At 39.1% G+C, this 23,761-nt stretch overlaps 1 protein-coding gene across 2 annotated transcripts in view; it reads right to left on the bottom strand.

The window, feature by feature from the left end:
* Positions 1 to 23,761, bottom strand: part of LOC141804093 (low-density lipoprotein receptor-related protein 8-like) — a 150,174-nt gene that overhangs the window by 45,774 nt on the left and 80,639 nt on the right. For both annotated transcript variants that reach the window (XM_074688345.1, XM_074688346.1), the window contains exons 5-6: positions 7,690 to 8,070; positions 1,863 to 1,985 (exon numbers count right to left, since the gene is read on the bottom strand). In XM_074688345.1, the coding sequence (XP_074544446.1) occupies positions 1,863 to 1,985; positions 7,690 to 8,070 (504 nt within the window). The remainder of the gene's footprint in view (positions 1 to 1,862; positions 1,986 to 7,689; positions 8,071 to 23,761) is intronic.

Here is a 23,761-nt window from a genome sequence, read left to right as displayed (position 1 = left end):
GAGCTGCTGTTTTAAGGTCTGTCTTTAGAAATATACAAAAAATCCACTTCAGGATGCATCCAGGAGCTGTGATACATTTATCAGTCTGTAGTACTCTACCTCTGTTTAGTGAAAAGACAAGAAAACAGTATGTTTGTAGCAGAGCAGATTTTGTTTTTATTACTTATCAAGGCTTTAAATCATAATGAAAATAATCGTAAAAAAAACTGCCACTCTTGATAATTTAGTTTTGATGATTGTCAGTCATAGTGATCTACAAAAAAAAGATTATGTCAATTTGCAAAATCATTTAAACTCCATATTTTATTGAAATCAGTGCAAAGAAAATATTTTATGTTGAACTTGACATTTTTTAAAATATTTTTTAAGACATAAGCTCCTTTATGATATGATGCTAGTAGCACACTAAAAAATGAAGATAATGACAATTAAAAAAACACTGAAAGGTTTTGCTTAAAGATACGGAACCCCAAAATATTCATAATTAAATAAATAAAAACAACATTTTGAAATAAATACCATTTTGATAAATATCTGATACACATGTAATATGGCCATTAAACTGTGAAATAAGGTAATGGTATTATGAAACATGTGTTATATTTCTTTAATATTGAATTATTATAATTTAATAATTTACAATGGTAATTTTAACAATTTCTTATTTTTAAAATAATAACTTTTTCTTCATTTTCCAAGCTTTTATAAAATAAAAAAACAAGGTCTACACCCTGACAGGCCTCAAGAAGGCGCAAATCAGAAATGAGAGGGTTTGTGGAGAGGCGAGCGTTACAGAGACAGCAGCTATGAAGAGTTTTAGAGAAGTTAAAAGAAGGGTTTTCTGAAACACTAGTTTGAGGAAAACAGGAGATTTTTTTGAAGCTGTAAACATGTAAAGCTACTACAGGGGTACAAGAGGGGCAGTATAAACTTTACACACAAAAAAAACCCCTCTCTAAAAAAAAAGAAGGCCTTGAAGAATCTACCAACTAATGAGGTTCAGTTGCAACAGGTTAGTAACTTGAGTGGGAGTAACAGGGCATCACGGAAAGGCTTAGTGTCTCAAAGGTAAAGACAGGAAGAGGTTTAACTCTCTGAGAAATGTTCCTCTGCTTTGAAGTGGAATAAAAAAATAAGTAAAAACATTGGATGGCTGTGATCATTGGGCCGCATTAGTCTGTGGTGTAGGACTGTTATAAATGGACTGAGGCGACAAAGACATCTATCAGGTGGTCTGACAAAGCCTGCATCCCAGATCAAGATAGTTTCAATAGAAACTCTCAGAAAACTAAAGTAGAAAGACTAAATGTTTTGTTCCTCAAACAAGAGTCTAAGAAAGTTGTTTTTAACAACCACAGAGAGGTGGTGTGTAAAATTTAAATAACTTGTCAAAATCACACAAAGATGCTTGCCTTTTGAATATTTTTGGCGGGGGATCAGCTACAAACTCATCCAGAGGGATTGATTATCCCAGGGTTATTTTCTGAGGATTTTAAAACAGTTCATATGTTTAATTCTGTTTTATATGATCTAAATATGATCAATTTTTAAAACATTGGGAGTGAAAGGTATGCAGCTATGTTAATCCAGCCTTGAATTCTGTTTTACAAATAATCCGGCTGGGAAGTTTCCAAAACCTATTCTATGGATTACTGTGCCTGAGGAACATAACCAGCTCATTTTAAAATGAGGACATAAGAAAAGAAGAAACGCTTAATCATATACAAACAGCTGTAGAGCAACAAAATCCGAAATCTGACTGATTCAGACTCCTGCACGAAAGAAGTCGACAGGTGAACAGGCAGAGAGGGAGGCACAGTCATGCAGCAAAACATGCCCACGGTGATGACAGGCGTACTCACCGTTCACACAGCCGGACTCATCGCTGTGGTCGGGGCAGTCATGCACCTTGTTACACTGCTTGGTGCCGTGGATGCAGGAGCCGTCACCACACTGGAACTCATCTGGACGACACGTCAGCAGGGCTGAGAGAGAAACACACAGACGCACGTCAACACACGTGTGATATTGGACTTGTAAATCCCCTTTAATCCCTTCAAAGGGAACAACATCCTGAGGTCAAAACCAACACAAGACCTTATGTTAATTTCCACCTTATCGAGTCTCTCTCCTTTGACTGTATCATGAGAAATAATCAAAATATTTAAAAACAAAATCCTTCATAGTACTGTTTTGGATACAAAGATACTGTACAAGCCTGTAAGGTGCTGTGTAGGACAGGGACAGTCGATCTAAACCCGAGTGATAAATGATTTTCAATATAGTAACGCAAAGATGGCGGCTGTGAGAAACTACGCCACATTTCATTAATATCCAGAGCACAGACGAGCTTTTCATCAACGGGGCGGGCTGTGCTCATATAACTCCTCTCTTAACCACACTAAAAAGCTATACACACCACTGAGGGGAAATGATTTAGTGTTATCACGAGATGAGCAGAGCAGGAGGCGCAGCTGCCAGAGCCTGAACTCATATTCATGGGCGTACAGGTAGAAACACTGAAAATGTTCAATATGAACATATGCTTTCATCAAATCTAATGATAAATGAACAGACTATTAACTGTCAGAAATAGTGAGTTAAATTATGAGAGCATGTGGGACAAAGATCTTCATATTCATGTTGAATATTTAATCTGTCTTTTTAATGTTAAAGCTCATACATACTTATTTAATAAAAAGCTTTTAAATGTTATTTTATTGGTCAATGAAACAGCCAGATTGTTAGTTAAAGCATTCTTGGGGGAATTTAGGAGCTGAAAAATGACACTGAATATGAGTTTTTGAGAATAAAAATTAAAACCATTCAATCAAAGAGTTCTTGAAACATCAGAGTGAGCTACATGTATGAAAACAGGCCAAATTTTTGTCCCATTTTTCCTGGCAGGCCTCCAGTGAAATTTTTGCAAGAAGTCCAAACTGATGTAAGACAGCAGCACAAAATATTTGGGAAACTTTAGGGAGTAGACAGGGTTGTTTATGTATATTAAAAAAAAGAAGTGAAAGAAGTTTACCCTGAATGAAAACAAACAGTCATTATTATGAGACAGAGTCAAAAGTGGACATGGAAAATATAATTTATGGTGTAAAAGGTCTATGAACCAGGATGCATATTTATGGACCACTTTGTTAGGTACACCTATTCAGGTCATCTAATCAGCCAATCACATGGTAGCAACTCGCTGTATTCAGTCATGTAGACATGGTAAAGTCGACATGATGACGATCGAAAAAGAGGCCTAGTGGTCTAGGTAGCACCCCATGAAGTTTGCCCTCAAGTGGGTTTGAATCCAGCCTGTTTACCATATGTCATTCCCCACTCTCGCCCCCTGTCCTGCTCTATCCACTGTCCTCTATTATCGCATTAAAGGCATGTAAAGCCCCAAAAATAACTTTAAAAAAGGTCATTAAAGTATCTTTGAATGTGGCATGGTCGTTGGTGCCAGTCTGAGAATTTGCCAAACTGCTGATCCACTGGGATTTTCACACACAACCATCTCTGGGGTTTACAGAGAATGGTCCCAAAAAGAGAAAATATCCAGCGAGCAGCAGCTCTCTGGGACAAAATGGCTTGTTGATGCCAGAGGTCAGAGGAGAATGGATGGACTGGTTGGAGGTGATAGAAAGACAACAGACAACAGTAAATTGAAGAACCACTCGTTACAGCCGAGGTCTGCAGAAGTCCATCTTTGAACCCATAACACGTCCAACCTTGAAGCAGACGGGCTAAAAGTGAAGATAGTTTTAATTATGACCTAAAGTGTTGGAATAATAAGACCGTATAACATTGTTATGAGACAAAAAAAAAATTCAAGAAATAACCCTGTGAAGTATTTCTTGAATAGACTTTTTATCCCCAAGTTTTCACTTTTTATTTCATCATAATTCAGTTCTCATGATGATGACTTTTTAATTCTTTATTTTCCTCTGATTACTTTTTACTCACTTTGGAATTTTTCATTCCATCGTTATGAATTACCATCATTTGTTTGTTTTATTTTTTAACTTCATATCTCACTTTGTAATTTTTCATCAAATGATTCAACTATTTATCTTCACTAACACAGCCAAATCTGGGTCTTTTTAACTTTTTGGGAAAAGACTTCCATCTAAAACCTATCACTGGAATGTGCAATTAAGTCCAGTTAAAACCTCAGCTTATAAAAACCTATCTTCCCTGGGCTTGAAACGATTGAGACTCAACTTAAGAAAAAGACTAAAAACTTTCCTAGGATTGAATGTTAGATTTTTATTAATTTCATTTACGTGCTTTACAAGTTAAGACAAAAAAAAGATTCATGCCCAACCCCCTGGTCTTCAATTTATGGAGGCAAATAACTTCCTTCAATTATTTTTCATTGAGTATTTTAAACACAGCTATTTAAATATTTTAACTGTCCCTTTATTTGTTAGCCTCATAAATACTTATACATACTTGATCTAAAACTTTAATTTAACAGGCAGCTATGAGTTGATTTTAGGAGAAACTGTAATTATTCTTCATAAAAAGTGTTGATTAAGAAATTCAAGAGTCTATCAGGGTTTAAGTGTTTTATTCTTAGAAGACTAGGAGGATATTACAAAAGCCTGGAACCTAAGTTAAAGATGTTAAATGGTAAAATGTGTTCCTTCAAGGGACAATGATATGAACTTCTTTTCTCTCAGTTTTGTTCTTCTCTAAAGGTAGCTGAACTGAAGTTTGTGAATGAAGCACAGGAACAGATTCTGGCTCAAACAAGGTTGTACCTTCTCCAGCCTCTGTGAACCCAGGGATCCAGTTTCCTAACAAAAACATCAATCTCTTGTAAGTGCAGCGTATATGACACCGCAGAGAGTGAGAGCAGGGTTTGATGTGTGCGCCACACATCTCGATAATGAATAGAGGGACTATCTGGGCTTCACACTCTGGCTTAGTGAGACACGAGCTGCAGGGCTTCCCCATCCATGACCAGCTAATAGGAAAACCTGTTTTATCTCAAGGCTCCATCTTCACACAGTGTTTATCAGCACAAACACATTCTTCACCAGACACATTAAGAGGAAAAAACAAACCGCACACCAGCTCCCCGCGGAGCAGAAATGTGCTAAATGACAAAGTAGCACCTGAGAAGAGGGAGGAAATGTTACTTGTTATGATTTCTTCTTTTCAATAGCTTTCAACCGACATCCAAGCACACGGTCCACACAAACTAGATTTAATGGTAAAGTTGACCCTGAGTGTAATGACTATTGAATGTGTTGGAATTTCATTCATCTGAAGCTGTCCTTGAAAATTAATGTAAACCCCCAGGGGATACCTCTAGATGTATTTATATTCATCGATGCAGAACAATAAGGAGAAAAAAAGTAAAACCTGTTTGATACAACATGAAGCCCTCTTGTGTGCACTTTTTTCCTCTGGGATCAATGACTTACTAACATCTTATCCATGCACTGAAAAACAGCCAACATGAGTCAAAGGCAGCTGGTGAAGTGTTCAAACGTTTTTTATTTTTGAAAACTCAGAATCGGTTTGGTTATAAATAAACTAAAACTCAATCCCAATTCCTCATCAGCTTCTCCAACTGAGAGCAAAAAATTACTGAAGTTTGATTCGTCACGCTGCAAAAAAATGAAATCTAATCAAGTGTTTTTGTCTTATTTTCAGTAGAAATTGTCTTTTTAAACTTAGTATGAACCATATTCACCTGACAAGTTCAGAAAAATGTCTTATTTCAACTCATTTAAACACAAAAATGAGGTCTAAATTGCTTCTAACAAGAAATAAAATCTGTCAATGAAGCAAGAAAAATTTGCTCGAAAATGTGGTTAAAACTAGAATAATGTCTTAATACAAGTAACTTTTCTCTTGTCCCATTGGCAGATTTGTTTGTTACTTCTTCAAAGCAATTCAGACCTCATTTTTTTCTTTTGAATACCTTGAATTAAAAATGTTTTGGACTGGTCAGATGAATGTGGTTCATATTAAGTCTAAAAAGACATATTCTTCTGAAAATTAGACAAAACACTTGATAAGATTTCAGATTTTTGCAGTGCATGTGATTAGTTTGATAGGAAGAAAAATTCAGTCCTGTAATTTGTCTGTTAATTTTGATCAGTCAAGCTAAAAGGAGCTTAAGAAAAAAAGTCCTCCCCTTTACAGTGTGTGCTGTAGGAGCCAGGCTCAAGGGGACACTCAACAAATTGCAGTTTTCAGCACTCCTGCACCGCCTCATATTTTCAGACTGGAGGCTACCACTTGGTTGCTCCCATAGACTGTAAAAAAAAAAAAGGACTTCATCTTGTTCAGCTCAAAGTGAGATCTGCTGCCCCTGGTGGCTGGCTGAAGGATAGGTAAAAAAAAAAACATCTCCCCAGTCATTCCAGATGAGCTGTGGTCAAACTTTAAAAAGATCAATACGCCTCGTAGAAACGTTTCTCATGTCTGATTGCTGTAGTGATTTGAAGACATCATTTGGCTACCCTGTATTCAAGTCCTCTTTTTTGAAAAGTTTTGTTTTCATTAGTTGTAAAAGGTTAAAAACAAAGTTTTACCTTACGTTTAACAATGATAGACAGCTGCCGTTTTTGTGTATTATTTTCAGGGATTGTGAAATATGTTGGGAGGTAGAGTCAAGAGTCATTACTATTTATGTCATCCACTCAGATTCTCCCAGAATCCCTCACAGTCTCTCTGCACAGACTCTGGCTGCACAACTGCTCCCAATGGTGGAACCACGCTGTCCACTCTATATACAGTCTATGGTTGCTCCATGTTGTGTTGTGTCACAAGTCAATCAAGCATTAGCACACCCACATGGTCTGTACAGATGAGCTAAACTGGAAAACAGGCTGTTGTGGATTTTTAACAGTTATTAGCGTTTATTTTTACTCAGAGTTCAAATAAAGACAAATGGAGTTTTGAAATTCCGTTTGAATGTTTTATATTTCCTGTCATGTTTCAAGAGGCTTTAACATCATAAAAGTTCAATGCAGCAAAGACTGTGAGAAGACTTGGAGGCCAAGAGCCGGGCGTTATATTTATGGTGATCTTTGATCAGCCAGAGGTTGACCATAATCCAACCAAAGGGTGATCTAAATCTCTACATCTCGAAGTCTAAATAGGAAAATCAAATATAAAACAAAGATTAAAAAAAACATGTTGCAAGAGCATGAGACCATAAACTTATTCTGAAGCTCATATAGTGTCATAAATCAAGGGTCTATATCAGCTTCTTATACTCAGTCTATAGCTCGGCATTACTGCTCCAATTCCTTTTCAATGTGCAGCGTGCCTGAAGTTTACATAATAAAGAGACTCAAATACAGGCCTTTTCATCACAGACACATACCTTTAGAGAGACATTCACAGTATGCTTGTGTGGAGCTGGTAGGTACAGCAGAGTGGAGATGAGACAGCTCATTTGAAGATCTGTGGTTAAATATGTATCACTCTTTGTCGCAGACATTTTATGTCTACCCAGCAACATTATCCATATTTACTGAGACCCTTTCAGACAGAGCTTTATCACACGGCAAAAATATAATCTGCAAAGACAGCCTTTCAGTGGTGAATAGAAAGATAGCCTTGATGTGGATAAGAATGTCAAAATGCTCCCAAGAAAGTAAAAAGAAGAGAGGACAGCGAGAGCGTGAGGATTAGGTATGCAAAGAAACGAGAGAAACTCACGGCAGTCAGACTCGTCAGATTTGTCCTTGCAGTCTGGATCTCCGTCACATTTCCACGTGAGACGAACACACTCTCCATTGGCGCAGCGAAACTCTGCGTCAGTGCAGTTGGCTCGTCGGTACGGGACCCCGTCGCCCCCGCAGCGCTCCGGCCCTTCGTCTGAGCTGTCTGAGCAGTCAGGGTCTCCGTCACAGCTCCACATGAGCGGCACACACTCTGAAGTGTTACAGCGGAGGTGGTTGGGCCCGCAGGTGAGAGGGGAGGTACATTTGAGCTCATCGCTGCCATCCCCACAGTCATCGTCTCCATCACACACGTAGACTTGGGCCAAGCACTTGCGGTTGCCACACATGAACTCTCCAGTGGGGCAGGCTTTTGCATCTAGGGGTAAAGCAGAGGAGCACAAATTAGTGAAAATTTCAAGTGCCAAGAATTCATATTTCATTACTGTTTGGTCATCTGCTGCCAACTTATCTAATTGTTGGATAGTGAAATTCAATGAATATGTCCAAAGGCTTTAAAATGAATCGAATCGTGACAAGCAATTTCACGGCTGCACACCAAAAAATGGGCACTACTGTCTAAGATTTTGCTGCAAGTGCACGCAAAGAAATGAAGCTCTGACGTTTCCCCCACTGTAGCTGAGTTTGGAGCAGAGAAAGTGAGAAACTTCTGGGGTTAAATTAGCTTGAAATACAAGAGCACACACACAGTGAGAGAAACAGAGTTTCTCATGAAGGCTGAGAGTCAATACTGCTATCATAAGTGCAGTTCAGATGGAAAGAGAGGTGGACAGAAGGAGAGAGGATGATGGTGGTTTTCACAGAGCGATGGTAAGAGGCTCTCCCTCCTGTAGAGTGAATGATAACACAGCTCCCACTGCCATCAGCCGCTCCTTCTCCACTCTCTGTGAAGCATCTGTGTCATGGTACTTCCTCTGCTCTCAGAAGATCATTCTCTTCATCTACTGGTGTTTTTTTTTCTTTTCTTCTCCCTGCTGGCATTTTTCATCTAACTATGACCAGGAGGGTGACATTTGGGACTGTAAGTTTGCACACCTGACAACATTCAAGTATGTGAAATACATGAAAGCTGGTGACTAACAAGTGCATCTGTCCAGCATACTTACAAGGTTGAAAAAGGCTCAAACACAAGAATCAATCCAAAACGTAATGGAAACAAAAGCTCATTACCTTTAAAGTCTCCCAACAAACCAACATCCACTGACTTAAAGCTAATAACCAACTGTAGTCTCTGAGAAAGACACGTATGTTTCCAGCTCACAGTATTCCTAGACTCTCTAATTACTAGGGGTGGGAGAAAAAAAATAAAAAATCAAGAAATCAGGATTTTTTGTTTGACAGTATCAAAATTGTGAATCTTTGTCAAAAAATTGTCTTAAAAAAAAATCAATCATTTCATATTTGTTTATAAACTGGTAGGAAAAAAGTAATCACTTTTCTCCAGCAGAAAATGAAATGTTTCTGTCTGACTCATGTGATGTGCATTTTATGGGAAAATATGGCTCCTGATATAGTCTGTAGAGATCATCATCATTTAACTTTTTTAGCTGGCATGGTGTTAAAAAAACAAACAAAAAAAACTGCAAAAATAATAAATATTAAAGAATCACTCCCCAAAAGTCGAATCACTCCCCAAAAATCGTAATAGAATAACATCACTAGAAAAGCATATTGTCCAAGCCCTATTAATTACCCAGTTGTAGTAAATACTTGATCCTGATTGGTCATGACCTCATGACAAAGGTGATCCATTTCAAATAGAAAAAGAGGGTGTCAATCCACGGAAAGGAGACAGGAACATTTCATCTTTCCCCACATTGGCATTGTGGCTTAAACACCTCAGAAGCAACACTGTAGCAGACACAAATATTTCTCATGAAATCGGCCTGGGAAGCTACGAGGTCTCAACCATCCCTGGCATGTGGAGCAAAATCCTGTCTTGCAATCCAGGCACCAGCAGCAGAGCTGATGTGAGCAGCTGCAGATCTCTACAAAGTCACTCAAACCATAAGTAGTAGTGATTATAGCAGAGATGTTAAAAATGTGTTGATTTTATCCCAATGTATTTTCAAGGGTGCATCAACTGCAAAGCAACAAGAAGATGAGCTGAATATAGACATAAACTGCAACATAAATATAACTGCAGAACTCCTGTTCACCTTGTCTCTGGTGTTAGTTGCAGGTTTGTATTATAATTTGTTTCCTGACAGTGTTGAAAATTATGATGACCCAGTACATATTTCATATTCCAGATCTTAGTACCCAGAATATTGCCAGGATCTGGATCATACTTTTACATCTGTCAGAAATTATTGCGACCTTGTCTTGTATTGTTTTGCAAAGCAATCTGACCATTTATCATGGAGTTATATGCACATATGGTGAAAACGGTCCTATCTCACAATGATAAAGAATCCTTTATAAAAATTCCAGGATACTGATCACCTCCAAAACTTAATCAGTTCTTTCTTATCCCATTTTGAACATTTCCTGAAAACTTCATCCAGATCTGTTCATTATTATTTGAGTTATGTTGTTCACAGACAAACAAAAAGACAAACTTTCCCAAAAACATAACCTTGGCGGAGGTAAATATCTGAAGCTAAAGATCAGTTTTAGAAATTCCACTGTCCCCAGTCAGAGGCTTGACTTCTCTTAAACTTTGGTGTTCTTTTTGCTTGCAAAACATATTCAGCATGTAGTGGGTTTGGATATGTCATATTGAGTGGGCTTTATCACTATATTCTACCCTCTGCCTTTATCATCAGCAGAAAAACAAAACTAGCAGCATTTTGATTAAAGAGCAGCTACACTTTGTTCCTGACTGGACAGGAATGACTTCATTTTGGAGGGAGAAGTTTGTTGCTGTTCCCAAAGCCGACCTGAAGGCTTATGTAAATCCTTTCCTCAATCTCTCTCCACCTCTCCCAGCTCCCTCTGTCTGTAATGTCTGGCCAAAAGCACTCAGGCTGGGAACTGAGTCAGAGTTCCCACTGAGAGCCCGTAGCAGCACTGAGGCCGGCACGGGGAGGAAGAATCTGATATTTACACACAAACCACGGGGAGGTGTAGCTTCACACTGCTGCCTTTGGCTGTTCACAACGGTTACAGGAAGAAGCTGCAGCTTTTACACATTTTATACTGAATCAGCGCTTTATAAAGTAAGAGCATATTGTCAGAGACCTGCAGGAGAAAGCTGGCATCGCCACAACAAAAAGCAGTGGGTTTGGACTTTATTCAAGACTTTCTATCAATAAAGTTATTTTTAACTTAGCGTGAGATGACTGTTGGGATGTTTATTGTATTCATGCCAACAAAACAAAAGTGAAGTTACTCTTTGAGGTCAAAGCGGGAGAGGGTGCTCAGATTAAATTTTGAAAAATAAAAGATTTGAAAATGCCCAATGCACAAAAGACCTGATTTATTTTTTCCAAGAAGGTAAAAATGTTGTCTCTTGCTATTATCTCTCACTGTGATCCGGACAAGGGAACTTTCATCAGGTCTGCAAAGCTAACCAACCCCATGATGTCACAGCTTATAGCACTGCAAGATGGCTAGTAAATAATAAATAGTGTTAATTCGGTTGACTGTTTCATTTCGCCTCTAAACTTTAACAGATATTTAAAGTGTGAGAGATCCTGCTTGTGCGACAAAAAATGACAGATTTAACACGTCTTATGTGTGGGGATCTCAATAATATAGCCAACTCAGCACACCACAGAATAACAGATCCTGTTCACCAACAACCACAGTCCTGACTCTCAGAACTGGGGCTATTTTTAAAAAATGTACAGAACTTTAGAGTAAACCAACACAGTGAACAACTGTCAGGAAGCTTTGATGGTCATAAAGCAAAGTGTTGCTTACTGTTTTAGTTACATGGTGCTTTTTCGTTCAACTCATCTCCTCGTCAGTTTGCTTTTACATGATGTTGATCCTCCATTTCTGACGCTTCTCTCACTTTATGATTTGGATTTTCCATGGTCTATGACTGTTTGTTAAGCTTCCCTCTTGATTATCAATCCACAGACTGTGTGCTTTGTTGTTCCCATGCTGGTTTCCACTGCACAGCCGGATATCTGAGCATTAATATTGAATATGTTTCATTTTTAATTTAGAATTGGTGCATCTCTGATTGCCTTTCAGGCAGGTTGGGGGAAATAAAATCACCCTCAGAATACATCCTACCACAGGAAGATTTTTCAGGATAAACTTTGCAGACAGGAAAGGAAAATATCTGTCAAGGTTTTTTTTTTTGACTCCTCAAACTTTTGATGGCTGCCACTTACTGTCACATAGGCACATCTTGTTGTCTGGACTCTATAATTAAGAAGTGTTTGCCTCTCAGTGGGAATATTTTCTTTTAAATAAAAGTTGTGTAAAAACTAGTGCTATCAGGCAATTCATTAATCAAAAATTAATCCAATTAATTGCAGGATTTGTAACCTAATTAATATAATTCACCACATTTTAATCTTACATCTGTTTAAGGTCCCCAAATAAAGAATTTGTATTCTAAGATATTACAAAATTGTAGTGCATGACTAATCAGATGAATAGACGAAGAAGAGAACATTTTTTTTCAATTCAATTGCAACTGTTTACTGCGTCTATAGGAGTAAATTGTGTTTTTCAGCAGGAGGAGGCGGGAGTCTGTCACTCGAAATCATGCTCGTAAACTACTGTGGGTGAGAGCGGTGCGCTCTTTGGACGAGAGATCAGCATGGATATGGGGAGAAGATGTGAGATGACAGAGGCAAAGTGAGACCCTGCAAGTCAGAAAACTTTAGGCAGCTCGTGCTCGAACTGGGGATGTGTCGTGGTAGTTCAGAGAGAAAGATTGGCGCGATTGTGAGAAAAGACGACAGAAACCATGGAAAGGATCAAAGGAAAGGATGTTTTGTCTTTTTTTTTATCAAAAACAGGAAGAGATGTTAAAAAAAGACAGAGTCTATTATTCTTAGGTAGTTTTTGGTGTTTACATAGTCATGGAAAACAATATCATTTGGGTCTTGAAAGATCATTCAAGATGCACTGGCAGCCAGTGAGTTAATCACGTTAATTTTTATAATGCATTATTTTGCACTGTAATTGATTAATCCATCTAACGCTTTTAAGTGACAGCCCTAATAAAAACAAAATGCAAAAAAGGCAAAAAGACAATCAACAATATTAAAAGTATTAAAGACAAATGATCAGTTGGTGATGAGTAAGACATGATGATAAAGTTAGCAGAAAAAATAACAGAAAGCAAAGGAAGAGTGAGGGAACAGAAGTGCTCACGTGCAGCTAAGTTTATCAGATGTTTGTTTACTAATTGCTATCTTATGTAGTTATACCATATGTTTAAGTGAATATCTGTTTTATCCAAGCAAAGGAGATAATTGATTTACTGGTGCGGATAAAAAGCACAGGAGGAAAGCAGCTGAAATGAAAAACAAGCGTCTTAGATTCAGTTCGTGAAGGGTTTCTATTCATTAATACTAAACAAGCTTTATGTGATTTAGATGTTTTCTCCTGCATATCCGTGTTATATCTCCAGCCACGTTTCATACTAATCTGGCTCTAAATAATTAAAGAGATTCAATAGACATGTACGTTATTACACAGGGGGCATACTATTAGTCATGTACATGAGTGGCCTGGTTTCATTGGAGAGAGACTTAGTTTTCCACCGGGGCTCTGGCTAAGTGAATTGTAGACTCCTGATGAGCAGGCAGGCTGCACAAGCCAGTGTGCTTTAAATGATAAATAACCTGCGGAGAGACCAACATCTCGCTCAGTTTGTTCTATTCAACGTTCTCCATATAAATAACACGGTGAGCTCAGCAAAAGCAGCACCATATAGAATGTATAGACACTATATGTAGGCAGCCATTGTGTTTACAGTATGTATGTATGCTTCATGTATGAACACACAAAGAGATGATTGTACTTCCAGTAACGCTACACAACCTTCAGCATGTTTACAACAACCTCTATAGCATGCTTGAGTCGAAGGCTTCAACCCACTCCAGTCTTCAGTGTTGGAGTCTGAGCTGAGTCTGAATCATGTGGGGAAAAAATAGAGCTGGGTCCATGTTACCAAATTCTGAGCCAGTCCTCAGTTCTAACATCATCATTTATCATAAAAATGATTGCTGACTACCTCCAAAATATTCACAGGATGAACTTTGTGTTAACTCTCCTGCTTCAGCTTCTGTGCTAGTCAGGAAGCACTGATACACAAATGAAAATACCTCCGGCTAACAGCTCTCACACTCAGTTGGGAAGTGAAGCCCAGCAAAAGTGCTAAAAACTGCATTTTTTCTTTCAAGACTCCAGTTGAGGCTGGCTGCAGAAACACAACCACACACACACACACACACACACCAAGCCAAAAAGTGTTTTTTAGCAGCAAAAATAAACTTGTTTTCATACTGGATGCAGTTAAGATCAAAAACTCCTCTTCACTTATTTGAATCGGCTGAGGTCAAACTTTAAAAATAAATAAACCACTTCTCACATTCACAAACTGTGGAGATATAGAGATATTGTCGGGCTGCATTGTGTTCAAGTCCTCTTTTTTTCCAAAAAGTTTCTTTTGCATTAGTTAGAGGTTAAGAGCTGGGTTTTACCATGATTTATAGCTGAGCTTCCTGCATGAATCTTTCAAAAATAAAGTAACATACGTTGGAAAAGAGCCAAGAAGAGATTAGACATTCAAAAGAAAGACATTCAACTTTTTTTGTTACTGCAGCTCCACACAGATTCTCTACTGCACAGACTCCAGCTGTAGGTTTTACAAGATGGTGGAGCTTCAGACGGTGGTATTTTGGCTTCAAATCTATATAATAGTAAAAAGAGGGGCTAAGCTGTCCATTCTATATACAGTCTATGATACAGACAAGCACACAAATGCAGACATCACTCCATCCCACTCTTGCACACACAGCTATTCACAAATAGAGTTACATTACTTGTACAACACTGGGCATTTTGGATGCATAGGAAACACATTTCATACAAAGTTTTGTTGCTTTTTCAATTAAAATCCAACATAAATCTAAAATTTCACAGCTTTTAAAGTGTTTGTGCTCACTTTACACAACTCACCACTGCTGTCATTTTGTCATATTTCTCATATTTCTCACTGAGCAGCTGCTGGGTCAAGTGTTGTCCCTGAACGACAGGAAACCCATGGTGCAGAAGACAGGGACACAATTTCAAACCTGGGGGGCAGGTGTGGAGATAAATAGGAGTGTCTGCGAGGACTTCAGCATACCAAGGATTTTAATTCAGCAAGTTAGTGACGTTTCAAGCACAGCTGCTGTTCATCAGAGCAGGTTTTCAAGCCTCAATATAAATGCAGCTTCATTAAAACAGATTATATACATTTTGGATTATTTGAGCAGAGAATAGATTTAGGAAAAATATATACTGCAAAGCACGAGGAATCAATTTGTTCACCTAGCAAATAGGGATGTCTCGAATCCAAAACAGATTTTTTGACATCTGATTTGATCCTATTTTTGCATCTATTTTGACGATACCGATCCAATACCAATGTGCTGGATCGGACCTGATCACGTAATAAAATCTGATGTGATCCTCCAAAAACAGCCATATCAGCTCCAATAACGATCACTGTATCGAATCAGGACATCCCTACTAACAAAACAAGTTATCATAGATTGTAAATGAAACAGAAAACAATCTCTAATATCAACAGATAAAACTTTGTTAATGTACATTACGCGAGTCACACACACACTCTTAAAATAACCTTTCTCCTTTGTTAAAGGGAACTTTTCTATGAATTCCCTTCCAATAATCAGAGTGTGTCAAAGTAACCTGCTTTACTTTCTTTTTTGAGACAGGAGATTTTTGCCAGCGGCATCCAGCGCCTCACATAGATGCAGAGGATGACTAGTCGATCCTTTCACATTAGCATTAAAGCTGATCAGTGTGCGGTGAAGGTGTACGATTAAACTGAGAAAACTCATGAAAAACACTGAAGTAGAAGAGAGTGGTGAAGTGCGGGAGGAAAAGAACGAGTGAAATGAGAAGCAGTGATCTGAAAGAAAAGGAAAACATCCAGGTTGAGTAGCATGTTAACTCAGAAATGTTGATTTTTTTCCTCCGTCCACACACACCTTCCTCTGAGCCCATCAGTCACTGTCTGTGCAGCTTAACGTCTTCCCAGCGCGCTCATGGATACTCATAGATTTAAACTGAAGGGACAGTCCAGACCTGTCCGCTCTGCTCAGAGACACACAGTCCACTGCAGCTGCTACAGCAAGGTCACTGAGACACACGCACAGAGACAAACCTGGGAAGGCGGGAACACACATGCAAACACACACAGACACACACATACACAGCCCGCCTCCCAGTTCAGACAGGTCACAGTCTCTCACAGGGGAAATGGCTCAGCTGCTAACCTTTCCTGTGATGCCGCACGCACAATTACAGAAAAAACTCAGCTGTAACGGAGAAGAAACAAGTCATCCCTCTACAGTAAGAGCCACAGAAGATAATAAGAGAACAAGATGGAGTTTTTTAACCTCTGCTCTCAAATCATCACCGGCTGTGAGGTTAAAAGAGGGCAGAAGAGAGGAGAATGAACACTACGATAAAACAAGACCCTGAGTGTTTAGCTCAATTGGAAACCTGAGTCTATTTCCATCAGCAGAACAGAATCAGACAGAGCTTTTGTCGGGGAAACCTTTGAGTCTTGTAAAAAGTGAAGCCTCATCAATGGGGAAAACATATCTGTCTGTTCAAGTTCAGTACAGGGACAAGGAGAGAGCTGTGAGGAGGAGAGGAAGTATTTATAAATGTGGATCTCCACATGACTGAGGGAAGGGGATGGTTTCACTTTCTCTTGGAGCCTCTAAGAACTGATTCCTAATGTAATGTTGACCAGGGAAAGCTTCCTCTGGTGAGGCAAGATTCTACTTGATACATAATTCAACATGTAGACGACTTAATTAGCAGGATGCCTCTGCAGGATTTACTTTTTTAAGTCTGCAGCAGGCTGTGCTGGGTAATTTTCCAGCTAATAGCAGAGCGCACTGGGGCTAACTGGGTACATTCAGCTCTGTCGGTTTTGGAAACCTAACCGCTGCACTCACACGTGGGTAAATACAAGTGCGGACGTGTAAAGTGAGTTGAAAACTGTGGCTCACTGTGAGCAGGATTAAGCTGAAGCATGCTCATGGAAGCATGAGTGTGGAGGAGAAACAAAAGTAAGCTGATGTTGAGGGCATTCTTCTGACTAAGTGGTTCGCGCTGCTTCCAAACAGAATCTGGTGGCTGTGGATTTTTAAAACTAATTTGAATTTAAAGGGTAAAACTCACAAATTCATGCATTGCTTTTATGTGTCACGCAATGTCTAACTCAACCACTATGAATTTTCCTGGATCAAGTCAAAGGGAGGTTTTAAAAATTGTATGTGTGTTGTGTTTGAGTAATTCTGCATGAACTTTGTCATAAAAAATTCAGGAAAAGTAGACAAAAGTACTTTGAAGTATTCAATAATGTATGAACAAGAGCAGAAAAAATTAAAATTCAGAATAAGTAACAAATACCTTATAGCTTTTTAGCTATCAAGGTGGATAAATCAAGGTGGGCGGAAAGGTGCAGTGGAGTTTATAGTGAGACAGTATCTGGAATAACCTGGTTGTATTTTCTGCAGCAGGAGAGCTGCAGGTCACCCAAAGTGTCCAATAAATGATTTATGCCTCGAGTGTGTAACTCTTGGTCTCTGTGAAACAAGACGGACTAAACCGAAATCAAGTTGGCTGCATGTCTCAGTATTTTACTTTTAAACTGTGCATTTAAAAATCTGAAGGCAGACTAAGAGTCTAAATGTTGTGACTAAAAGTTTGTCGTCTTTTTGAAACAACGGACATGTCAGTGGGAATTGTGTCATCAAACAGCGCAGGGGACGTCCAGGAAAAAAGCTTTTCAGTTCTCACTTTCCTCATTGCATGCTCCACTATTCTGAATAACTGCACCCAGAGTTGATTGAAGTAACATTTGCAGCCTCCCTAACAGAGGTGTGCAGCTGAGCCTTTTCTGTCTGGAAGGAGCAAAATGCAATTACACACACACTGCTGATAAATTAGCTCTGTTCTCAATTTTGTAAGACTGCTGCTGTATCATTTTACACTTCTTCACCCATTTATCTTCTTCCTCTAAAACCAAACATACAGCAGAGTAAAAGCTGCTTTGAAGTGAATCCTCCAGCTGCCCCTGAGCCAGCAGCTGGCCCGCCACGAACAGACACACAGAGACAAACCAATCGGTAATTTCCTGCTCTACACCCTCGCCTCACGTCATGATTGTGAATGAGAAAGATCTGAAGTCTTCTGTCTGCAGCACTTAGGAGTCACAGCATGCAGGGTTTTTGACACAAGGCAATTATTACCCACACCAGACTTTAATGCTGTTAAAAACAACTTCTTTTAGAGCTGAATTTATACAGGTTGTCATTGACGGCTCATTCACAATGACAATATTTATGAGACTGTAAAAGAGCCCACTGTTTCAGAACAAAGGGCCTCCTTCACCAATTTCTTTTTCTCCCTTTTTCTGAAGTTCTCTTCATCAAAGCTCCTAGAAAGTCAGATTAAGCACATGGTCTTTACTTTCCTTCTTTTGCTGTTGAATTGATGACTACAAATCTGTTCCTCCCTGGGTGAAAGCTTGTGCCAGTTTCTTAAATATCACACAATAATTCCTCTAAAGGTGCAACAACATTACAAGGCTGTTTGCACACTCAAGTCACATCAGAGTAAAAAAATGAGAAACTATGCTAACTTGAGACCCCAAAGTTTCATATCCATTATTTGTAGATAACGTCCACATCCTCATCTTAACCGATCTACCAAAAAAAAAAAAGAAAAAAAAAAAGGACGTCATCTTGCTTGCCTCAAAGTGAGGTTGCCACAAAAAACTGCTCCCCCTGGTGGCTGGCTGCAGTATAGGTCAAAAACTCCATCTCTCCAGCCATTCCAATTTGACTGAAGAAAAGTTTTAAAATATTAATACACCTTGTAGAAATGTTTCTCACATCCAATTGATGTGGTGATTTCAAGATTTTATTAGGCTGTTTTGTATTCAGGTCCTCTTTTTTCTGAAAAGTTTTTTTCATGTACTTTTTGGGGGGATTGTAAAACATGAAATAAAAAAAAATATTATTATTGCCACCTGGCTTCACTTAGATTCTCTCAGAGTCCCTCATAGTCTCTACCATAGACTGAAAAAAAACATGGACGTCACCTTGCTTAGCTTGAAGTGAGGTTGCCAGGGAAACTGCTCCCCCTGGTGGCTGGCTGCAGTATTATCCAAAAAATGCAGCTCTCCAGTCATTCCAAAAAATTAGTACACCTCGTAGAAATGTTTCTCACATCTGATTGTTGTGGTGATTTGAAGATATTATTTGGCTGTCTTGTATTCAAGTCCTCTTTTTTCTGAAAAGATTTCTTTCCAGTGGCTATAAGAGGTTAAAAACAAGGTTTTACGTCACATTTACCAATGATTGACAGCTGCCGTTCTTGTGTACTTTTTTCAGGGACTGTAAAATATGTCGGGAGGTAGAGTCAGGAAGTGATTAGACTCTTGAAAGAAAAATAATTATTATTATTTTTGTCACCCAGCTCCACTCAGATTCTCCCAGAATCCCTCACAGCCTCTGCTCTGCAGACTCTGGCTGCACAATAGCTGCTAATGGCTGAGCCTGTGACGGGGGTATTTTGGCTTCAAAACCGTATAATGGTAAATGGCAAAGCCACACTGTTCAGTCTATGATCTCAACAGTCTAAAACCACCAGAACCTGCTCCACACTGACCAAGTGCATTATGACAGTAAAATCTTAGGCAGACGCTTACTCCCTTCAGTTCAGCTATGACAACTTCACTCTAATCCTTTTACCTCAAATCCACAACCTAGGTGTTATTTTCACTAGCAGCTGATTCAAGCATTACGTCAAGAACATCATTGACAACAGTTTTCCTCCACCTCACCCATCATAATCTATTGCCAGACTCTGAACTGTGCGTTTGACAAATCCACAACACTGCAACAGGTTTCAGCATGGTCCACTGTCCGAAACCCTTGCTGCCCTCCAACACTCTGCCGCTCACCTGCTCACACACTCCTGTTCCCCTGACTACATCCCCTCTCTGCCAAAATACGTCTCCTGACCTTTAACGCTGTCCATGACCAGACTCTGTCCTACGTCAGCACTCCTTCCCCACATCCTCGCACGCAGCCTCTGCTTTTCCAAACATAAACCTGTTCACTCCAGCACTCATGAACAAGCACTGAGCCTGGGGTGACAATGCTTTCTGTTCCTAACCAACCTGTGAAGGATGGTGGAGTAGAACAGCTGTCTATTTTTACACTTTCTCATTTTATGTGTATGAGATTGCTCTCTAATGATAATCAATGATGATCTCCTCTTGATTTAACAAAGCATGTGTTGAGTAACACCCTCATTGAGTGAACACAGAGAGACAAGAAAATGCAGTGTGACCTTATAGTTAAAATAAATAAGATTAAGTTGTATCTCCTTCTGAATATGAACCTTCTCTGTTTGGAAAGATGTATGGGGCTGGTTGCTCTGGATGTCGTACACTTATTTTTGATTTGTTTCAAACATGGCATCATCAACTATTTTAACATTGTATAACAAAAAATAATTTTCCTTTTAATATAATAACTCAACTTCTTCGTTTTTCAAACATCTGCAGTAGCTGATGCTTCACACTTTGCGATCAAAGCTGTTGCTAGTTTCCAAGTTCTGTCTCTAGCTAGACTTTTAGTATTCTAAAAGAAGAAAAGAACATACAAGATTACTCAAAACAACAACATGGAAAGAATAATGAAAATAAAAAATAAAGGTAAGTAACTTGAGCAAAGTTCCCTAAAATTAGAACCAGTCTTTAAAAAAAGTTTAAAATCTTGAGGGTGGCCATGGTTTGGATCTAACCAGCGTCATTGTACCGTCTTCTCTAAATCAAGGCACGGAAGGCAAGGAAACTTTAAAATTCCTCACATCTTATTTTGCTTTAGTCATGATTTAAAGCTTTAATCAAAGACCTGCTGTTGCCTGGGTTTTTAAAATACAACTTGTTTTGTCTGGGCAATTAAGTAAAGAACGCTTCTGCCAAACTGTGTCAAAAAAAAACAGGCATATACTGTTGAGCTGGGCAGAAACAGTCAGAGATGAGGCTGTGTTTGAGTGTGCTGGCGTGAGCAAATTAAAGCTGTGAAAACAGAATTATATATCAGGAGTTACTGATGATACATTAATAACAGAACATATGAGGGATGGGGAAATGTCTTTGAATGTGTTCATTAATATTTGTGTTGTGTTACATTACCCCTCCTCCTGCCACAGAAACAAGGTCATTCTTTGGGAAACAATGGGTGTTAATGCCAGCACACAGAAAACTGTCAGCAGAAAAGGTTACACGATGAATGAGGCTGAAAAAAATGCTTAGAGGACTAACTACATCATAAAGAGAAGGGGAACCTTGTGATGAATACTTCCTTACAAAGTTTTCTCTTTAATTTAAGAATGACCATTTGGGGAACACCCAAAAAACGTGTTTAACTAGAAAAACACTCAGAGAGCGCAGACCTCTGTCAAGCATAATCTGATTTTCATGTTACACTTTAGTCCGACTTTAATGTTATACTCCCTTTCAGCAGGCTGTCTGCTACAATTTGGTGTTAGATGCAGGTTTGCACCATAATTTGTTACCTGAGAGCGTTGATAAATATGATGACCCAGAACATATGCACATATTTCATATTCCTGATTTTAGTATCCAGAATATTCATACTCTTACATCTGTCATACAGAATCCTTTAAAACAATCCTGTATTTAGACGGTGATCCAGATTGCCACCAAAATTTAATCCCTTCTTCCTTATTCTATTGTAAACATTTCCTGAAAATTTCATCAAGATCAGTTTGTTACCTTTTGAGTTATGTTGTCCACAGACAGACAAACTCTCAAAATCATAACCTCCTTGGGGGACGTAAAGAGCATTTAAAATTATCCAGTGTTGGCTGATATAAACCAAATTCTGTCATTCCTTAAGTTACTAGGTGTAACAACAAAAAATCACACAGGATAATCCATGCCCACTTCTTTCTTTTAATGAGCAATGAGGTAATGTGAAAGCCTCTGTCTTCATTCAGAGATCACTATTCAGGCTGGCGTCGGGCCTAATCAGCTGGCCTGAGCAGCACTTAATAGACCTAATGTGTGATGTTATCTAACACTGTGCTGGTGTCACACTCTGCCCGTCCCTCCTGGTCACTCTGAGCTGTGTTTACCTCTGGAGGGATGCTGGCCTTTGCCTGGGTGGGCAGAAGTCTGCTGCCCGCCCTCGTGTCACGACTGAGAGGCTTAGGCCTGCTGCATCAATACAGACATTAGCCTGAAAAAAGGATTAGCACAGGCTAGACTGGGTCTCAATGGACAGCCAAGTGAAAAGCCATATAAGCTGTGAAGGCATTAGATCTAGTCAATGGAATCACTTCCACTCGCTGTGGCGTAAGTGCGTGGGGCCACTGTCAAACGGAAGAACATTGAAAGGCCATTTACAGCCTGATGTGGCAAAAAAAAATAAAACCTTGAAGTCGCATAAAATGTGCACGTATTTACCGGGTGTATTTTAAGAAAAAAAGAAAAGCAATTTCTGGGAATACAAATTTTCATTTTATGCCAAACTGATTTACCACACTCCACAAATAATACTTCAAATTTGTGTGAATGCTTAACATATAATTTTTAGACACCGCAGCCTTTCATTATGTAAACACTAACATACACAGCTTCACAGGGGGCAAACAGCTGGAGAAAAACTTCATTTATATAGGATAATAACAAAATGGCTATTTTACCCTCAGCATTTGCCACCACAGACCATTTTCCACAATCTTCAAAGTCTAAACACCACACTCCCCACAGCTCAGTCGCCCCAATCAATTTCTCTTGACATGAAGAGGAAAGAGGGAGGAAAAAAGAGAGGGAGAGGGAGAAAAGAAGAAGCCAATTCTTCACGGCGCCTCAGAAGTAGGGCAAGGATAGTCCCTGCAGGGGGCTGGGGGTGGGGGCAGCGCACGGTTGGGTTGTTGATTGGCTGAGCAGGAGGTGATGTCATTTCTGATGGCTCTGCTGTGGAAAGGCTAAAGACTCGAGGTTCAAAATGTGATGACAGACACCTTCAAATGTGAACTGAAAGCTGTAGATATGCGGCGCTCAACAGTGAAAGTCACATCAGAAGAGAGCGCGCTGTGGAGAGCAGCAGGCTTAAAACTCAAACCTTACTTCAAACTCCTTTAATTATAAAGAGCGCTCCCCTGCTGTGCTTTCAGTGTCTCAGGCTGCTAGATGATAAGTGAGATCAAAGAGGATGAAACCTCTTACTGTACAAAATGAGGAGGAATTTGACGGCTCACTGTTTCTCACTGTGAGCCTTGACAGGTGGTTTCTTCACACCTGTCACTGCTGCTCAGTGACTGCACGGGAAGATCAGAGCTGGACACAAGTCTGATAATCCCTTAATTGTTAGTTATTAAAATATCATGTATTAATTAACTCCTAACATGGATATCAACTTTAAAAACAGTTATCCAAATCTAAAACTTCTTCTTAAACATCTGCGTTTTCTCTTTACGTAACTTCACGTCCGCCAGCCAATGAGGGAACAACACAGGTGAACTAGTTTACCCACAGTCAAACTGTTTACCTGTTTACACTCTGCTCTTACATGGTCAGAAGGATCACAGAAAACTACAGTGAGAATAAACAGTCTTTGTAGATTTGACTTAATCTGTGGATTTTTAATTATCCAGTGTGTTTGGATTAGGGACAGACAATATCAGTTTCATCTCATGATTCTAGTCGTCAGACAACTCACAGTAATGATGATATCTGATTTTATCTAAAACTTGAGTGGGATGAATCTCTAACCCTACCATTCATTTCTTCTTTAGATAATTACTCTGAATATGACAACAGGGGCAAAAAAGAGAGCTTT

The sequence above is a fragment of the Halichoeres trimaculatus genome, unplaced genomic scaffold (assembly GCF_033239565.1).
Source record: "Halichoeres trimaculatus isolate MK-OKI-2021-1 unplaced genomic scaffold, fHalTri1.1 fHalTri1_scaffold_15, whole genome shotgun sequence".
NCBI lineage: Eukaryota > Metazoa > Chordata > Actinopteri > Labriformes > Labridae > Halichoeres > Halichoeres trimaculatus.
The sequence above is the reverse complement of the archived record's forward strand: the minus strand, read 5'-3'. Positions and strand labels throughout refer to the sequence as shown.